At 41.4% G+C, this 7,409-nt stretch overlaps 1 protein-coding gene across 1 annotated transcript; it reads left to right on the top strand.

Moving 5' to 3' along the window:
- Positions 1–4,590: 4,590 nt before the first annotated feature.
- On the top strand, positions 4,591–5,139 carry LOC139134405 (uncharacterized). Its single transcript, XM_070701267.1, has one exon. The coding sequence runs from the start codon at positions 4,591–4,593 to the stop codon at positions 5,137–5,139; it is 549 nt and encodes a 182-aa protein (XP_070557368.1).
- Positions 5,140–7,409: the final 2,270 nt, after the last annotated feature.

Genomic DNA, 7,409 nt, shown 5'->3' with positions numbered 1-7,409 from the left:
TTTTCCCACTGGCTATTTGGCTTTGAATTTTCAATTGCCATCTTGCGCTAAGTTAAAGCTAAAAACAAGACGGGCGTTCTCTGTAAATCAATAAGCCTTTTGAATATGAAAAAATCGGACATCTGAACCTCAACACGCAGCTTGAAAGTTGTTCTCCGAATCAGGACAGGGACATCGGCCCGGGACATCGGTGAGGCCGGATTTCACGTAGTAGCTATGGAAACCGACGGCTCTGTCTATGGTTCGTTGTAAGAAACCATGCGATGTACGCTCCCTTGGGCCGTGGAATTTCGCCGTATCGCCTCTACAGACTACACCGTCTATTACCTAACCATGCTATTAAACAATCACACGATAGTTCAGTAACATATATCTTCATTAATCTACCGATCATCCACCGTCGAACACTTCGAAAACAATGGTCGCGGTCACGGATTCAAGGACGTTCACAAGAAGAAATTATCAATAAGTGGCGCGCAGAATTATTTTTACTGGTTTTGAGAACTTCTAAAATAACTTGTAATCTGTATATCTTCACACATCGAACCGATATTGTATACCTATCACCGTCGAGAACCGATATTGTATACCTATCACCGTCGAAGTTTATGTCTTTCACTGTAGAGTTCTTTTTATCCAAAACACATATTCAGAAGAGTCCCACAGAGCAGTCAAATGAAAGGATAATTGCTTCAAGCGAATGAAATTGCACGAAAGAATGAAAATCAACAGCACACCATGGACGTGATTTAAAACAATAGAGCTTGTGAATAGGACTATTTGAGTAAAAAGTGCCGTTTTTCTCGCAATTTTAGCAACTGTAACGACCCTTTATTCTTTAATACCTTTCCATAATTGAATTAAACTAGGTTTAGGGCTTATACACACAGTGTACACTGATGTACAGAACTTAAAAAGTATTCTGCTGGTAACGAACAGGGTTTACACTCTAATGGGCGCAGTAAAACAATGGTCACGTCCATCCAGGACGTTCACGGGGAGACACGATGGCAAATAGTGCAGTGTCGTAAAATTGCTTAGACTAGTTTTAAGAACAGTACAATATCTGGTCATCGGTGTACCGCTACCTGTGAATCGAAACGACAAGTGTAGACCTATAGCTTCGAATTTTATGGGAGAGACACCACGACTGAGACCGACAGTAGCATAACAAACTATTCCCAATTGTTCGTCGTGTTTAATACAGACATATCTGTAGGTGATTCTGGTTTCTCTTGAATCAAAAGTCCGACATTGACAAAATTGACATAAAATAAGTCCGAAAAGTTATGTTTTATTCAACTGAAATTCGACCTTCCTGCAACACTCTGTCGGTTGAGACGTTGTTTTTATTGATAAGAGTAGCAGACTTTATTGGGGCGAACACAGCAGGGATGTAATTAAATCTGTGTTTGTTTATATCAAAGCAGGCATCCAGTCTCAATGAGAGAATAGCGGGAAGATCATTCCGTAACTGACACTGAGCAAGACAACTTCAAGAAATCGTCAGTTTTATACTTGAGAGATAAATCGTCAGAATTCCGCTGCCGACTCTCTGTGTGCTTTATAATATATTGAATAAAAACGACAAAGTTTGTGTGTCATTCATCATAGTTTAATAACTCACAGAAGGCGGAACTCACATTTTCTTTTGACGCAGATCTACCGTACATAACACTTGCCAACTTGAACAAAACGTACAAAAGGTAAGGTAATTTGTATCGAACCATACTAACGGGAAATATATTAGCAAAGGTAACCAAAAATATCCTAAACAATCTAAAAGCAACAAAGTTCAGTTCATGCATACTGAATTTCGTACTCTACCATGTCGCAAAGTTTAAAGAGTCAGAACTGGGTTGATTGTACAAAGGTGTAGCCTAATAGCCGAGAGTTCAGTCCTTTCGCTTATAGAAAATGTACTAGGGCGCTCTGAGAAATTACAATGTCAATGTCAATGATGCAGCACTCAATAAATGCGTACTACTCGTCGTCTGAGTCTGGGGACGGTGCACAGTTTTCAAGGGGCGACTCGATTCGAAGTGGTGGCTGTACTGTCGCGGGAACATCGCTTGCCGACGTCGATGTTGCCGTCGGATAAGATATAATCCCTCCATGCATATGCCCGTCTGCTGGCACGTAGCTATATCCGTATGGCGTATATATTGGACTGAACTGCGTAGTCGGAGCTGTCAGTGTATGATCAGCATTCCACGGATATGGATAGAGTTGGTAGGGGTATCCCATTCCATAAGAATACTGTGCGTATGGACTGTAAAACTGGGTCGGGACTGGCGATATGTCAGCTGGTACAGTGCCAGATATGCCAGAGACTGTCGAACTGCTTGTTGATACATGGAGATTGTCTGCGCGATGAACATTGTTTGAGGCTTCCTTGACCTTGGGTGGAGAACAGACACGGCGATTTTCATTCGTCTGACCCGGTGCTTCGCGCCCCATCGCTGTCACATCACGATCGTGGGATCGGCCCGGTGACATTTGGACTTTCCTTTGTTTCAACATTTCTTGGATAGGGTCTGGCAATCGTGAGCCTGGGCGATATTTATCTGCACGATTGTGTTTACTATTAAAATTGTCAATAACAGTTTGGAACGTTTTTCCAGCCTGCGCAATGTTTTCCGGGACTTTGCCTTTATAATGTTTCTCAAGAATTGCACAGTCTTCCTTGATCATAGCGGTCCTCGGCATGATTCCTGACGACGTGCGCATCAAATATTTTCTCTTGTTAGAATTCAGTAAGGTACTGTACACGCGCGAGTAAAACGTTGTCGCGGTTGCTTCGTAAACAGTTTTCTTTAACTCGAGCGCAGATTTCTTTTTCTTTAGGTCAGTTTTCAGTTTGCAGACTATTTCATTTGCTGATGCAATTTCTTTCCTTTCCATGGGATGGTCGCCAAGTGAACCGCACTGTTCAACGGTAACACAAGTAGGAAATGGGCACTTCCGCTTATCATGTGATCCGTACAGATGACAGTTGGTGCATTTCTTTTGGCCCGCTTCTCTGCGTTGATCAGTTTGTCTGTAACGATTGTTCAAACTGTCATATTTCCTAGTAGCTTCACTGAGTTCCAGTTCCATTTCGGAAATTTCACCTTGTATTGCTTCCATCATGAGCTCGCTCGGCGATTGCCAAGTATAATTTCCCCATTCGGAGTCGTCATCCGTGTCCGATTCCGCCATTGCACGTACATCAGATGCGTCTCTCGGTGGTTCGCGGTGTCTACTTGGTCGTCTTTCTCTTTGTCGGGGAGATCGGGTTCGGAAGAGTCTTTTAGAAATTCGTCCACGACTCGAACCGACGACAGTGTCAGGACTCCTTTTCTGGTCAGTGCGATTCTTCGATAGAGGAGTCGGTAGATTATCAACGCCATACATAATCATCCGTTTGTGAGTCTCGCTGACACGGTTTCTGAACTTCGAAAAGTCACATTCTCTGAAAAACTTGAGCGAAGTCGTGGAAGTGAAATCAAGTTCTTCAAAATCAGACCGATATTTGAGCAGAGCTGGGCTAATGGAAACTAGAAAGTTCTCAAGCGTTGAGATATTGGGCTTACTTGGAGACTTTGATTCCATGGCCAAAGATTATCACAATTTTGTCCGGTAGACGCGTGTGCCAATGTTCACTGACAGTGTAACATATGTAACTTTTCAATTTGACAAGGTGTGAAGATTTGGAACGACTAGCTACATTTCATAGATGGGTGGGTCAAGGTGTATATTCAGTAAACGAAAGTTTCCGCGTCGTAATGACTTTATAGAGCAAGAAACGATGTGGTGAATAAATCATATTGCACAATTGGCGGATTTTGTCATGCTTTTTGCTTGAACTTGACCTTTCTCGTTACCAATTATATACACACGCCCCTTCCTATCGTGAATCTTTTCCAAGTCTCGACTGGTTTGTTCATGACCCTTTTTAGGGTATATGGTTTGTTCCAAACTAGCTCAGCGTACGCGCGTGAGCGGTGAAGCGAGCAAATTTTCCCGCGCTCACTTTGGCCACTTCCCTGCGACGGTTTGTCTTCTATAGCGCACAAGTATGGAGGTGTCTCAGACTGGACGTTCATTTTGCCGTGGAAAACCACTATCAAATGACTTGAGATGTATGATCAGAACGGAGATGATGTCACTTGGTGCAAATAACATGACTGGTTATTTTCCCTCTGGTAGTATGAGGAAAGTCGCAGAAAGATTCAAAGTGAACAAATCAACAGTAAGCCGCATTTGGAAGCGCTTTTGTGAAACTGGCGAAATCGTACCCGGTACTCCTGGTGGACAGACTCGAAATAAACTCACCGATCCGGACTTAGAATTCATCGAGGTGTTGAAAAGAGAACGACCCTCCATTACATACAAAGAAATTACGGAGCAACTCCTGCAATATGGCTCAGTTAACTCAGTCAGCGTCAGTACAGTGGGCAGAGCAGTTCGCACCGAACTAACCGGTGGGCCCTGGACATATAAGCGAATGTCGATCATCAATCAGCATCGTTTTACCGAAACAAATATGGATTACACGCAAGCATATTTAGACTATTTGGCTACCAAAACCCGGCAAGAGTGAAGTTTATGGATGAAAGTGGGGTGAAAATACAAACAGGACAACGTGTGTACGGCCACTCACAGCGAGGAGTGAAGACCTATGAGATTGGGCGTTATTTGACTGGGGCAAACAACACGGTGAATCTGCTTGTGGGACTTGATGGCGTAAAATATTGCTCTGTGATCGATGGACCATCTAATGGCAATGAATTCATTAGATACTTCACTGAAGCTACGACGGCGTTTACAGATGATGGTGAGGCCGCTTTAAACCCAGGAGACACTGTCGTGGTTGACAACGCCCCAATACATCACCATGAACCAGGTGATCATGTTAGGAATTTATTAGACGATATCGGTGTCGAAATTGTATTTTTACCAACCTACTCACCAGATTTCAACCCAGTAGAAAACTGCTTCAATAAGATGAAGTCACTTCTTAAAAAAGACTATTACCGTGAACTATTACACGACAATATAGCAGTGGCAGTGTACAATGCGGTTCGGATGATTACCCCAAACGACACGTCTGATTATTTTGCCGCGACTGGCTATTTACAAGTACCACAGCAATGAAATGTTTAAGTATCACCAGACAAAAATATCACAACAGCATTGATTTGTCAGCAAATAAAGTAAATAAAGTAGTTTTATTCAAGCATGAATGTATGCATCATTATGTGACGTGATTATTTTGGTTCTACACAGAAACTTTGTTTTTATTTCACATCAACTCAACGGCAGAGTTGCAAACTCTTAGAATTTCTTGAAGTTGCCCTACTCAGTGTCAGTTACGGAATGATCTTCCCGCTATTCTCTCATTGAGACTGGATGCCTGCTTTGATATAAACAAACACAGATTTAATTACATCCCTGCTGTGTTCGCCCCAATAAAGTCTGCTACTCTTATCAATAAAAACAACGTCTCAACCGACAGAGTGTTGCAGGAAGGTCGAATTTCAGTGTAACTGATTCATCTCCTTTGATATCCCCTATTAGCTACATGTAAACAGTCCGGAAAGACTGACATCGATGTCTCCCGGCCCCCATTTCTTCACCGTTTTGCAAAACATCTCATCAGCCGGACGCATGGGCAATATCTTTGTACGTTGGTCAAACTAATGACAGTATAGGTCAGGATGTAACATCGGTCAAAGTAATATTGAATATGGAAGACGAAAATGCTTTCATTGATTGACAAAAATGAGAGGGAACGAGTCAGTAAATATCGAACCATAAAGGGGAGATCGAGACTGCCATCCCCCATGATTAATCAACTGGGAACAAAATATATATTTCGATCAACAGACTTACACAACCAGAGACAGCATTTTATTCAGCTGTAAAATAAGTCACCGCCTTTCCTATAATAACACCCCGTTTGCGTTTCGATCTACTCTGCTCTGTCTCCAATCGGTATGGCCGTCCGGGTTTCGCCTGCCGTACTGACTGATACATGGTTATTTCTTCACATATTTTTTAATCGTTTGGCATAAAATACAGCATCTCTTTGGTGCACAAGGCAAATCAACGTTTAGAAGGAAAGTCACAGGAGGTTAGGATATTATATACCGTAGGTGAAATTAGAATGGAATGTTGAAGATGAAAAGACTTTTATCAGTCGACAAAAATTGCCATAAACCGAGAATTGAGATTGTCTATATGATTTATTAATTGGGAACAAAAATATTCGATTGAGTCATTAAGTTTGTGTTTGATTCGTTTTAAAATGTGTTCCTACATTCTTATCCGATTGTTTGTGTTAATAAAAATGTTTGTTTCGCCTCGGATATTTGTAGGGAAGTTTGGATTAGTGTGACGGTAATGTTTTGTTTGTGTGAGGAAAGCTTATGGCGAGGCGAAACAAACATTTTTATTAACACAAACAATCGGATAAGAATGTAGGAACACAATTTAGAAACGAATAAAACACAAACTCGACACAAAAACATTTTGGATAGTTCGGTGGGGAGCCTCTTTCACATTCTTTACAGCCAGTACGACGTCGTTCGTTTCAGCCATCTTGTTATGCAGTATGCTTGGCCATACATACCTTTGAACTCGAGAGGGCGCATTAAGACGTCTTAAATATCAAAACAATGGCTTAATTTTGTGAGTATGGACACGAGCGGACCCAAACTATTAATCCCCTGTGTTTACAAATCACAAATAAAGTCGCTGAAACGTTTCAATTTTTGCCTGTATGAACTAATACTAGTAACTATGTAATACTAGTAATATTGATCACATGTGTGTATGGCATATTTGGCCAAGGGATGTTGCCAACTTGATGAGCTCTAATTACAGTAGCATTGTACAGACGCTCTGATTACTATTGCATAACGAGTCAATATTCAAGAATCTGACTCACATTTAGAAAACGACAAGTATGTGATTCTTCTGTATGCATCAACCAATCACCTTATTTATGCAATTTTCGAACAATTCACAACTGCATTGGTGGGTCATGACTATCTGCTACAAGGGTACTGTGGCTTCGTATGTATTCTTTCCCGGGCGTCAATTGCGAAATATTACAAGATACGATATACAACTTGCTACATATTCAAAATAATAAAATGAAGGAGCAAATTCTAGGCGATGGCATGTAGTAATATTAGCTATAGCTGCAGCGAAAGTGCTCGATATTGTGCCTTGCTGTAAAGTGAATGGAGAACTTAGTAAACAGTTTTGCTTTTATTGGTGTGCATTCGCTGGCAGGGCGGTGAGTATCAAACACAAAGTGTCAATTTTGTAAGTTTCAAATATGTTGGTTATATTTTCACTTTCCACCGTATATTGGCTGTTAAGCTGGACATATTTGGAACATGTTGACTTACCTTGAT

Source organism: Ptychodera flava, chromosome 6 (assembly GCF_041260155.1).
Source record: "Ptychodera flava strain L36383 chromosome 6, AS_Pfla_20210202, whole genome shotgun sequence".
Lineage (NCBI taxonomy): Eukaryota > Metazoa > Hemichordata > Enteropneusta > Ptychoderidae > Ptychodera > Ptychodera flava.
The sequence above is the reverse complement of the archived record's forward strand: the minus strand, read 5'-3'. Positions and strand labels throughout refer to the sequence as shown.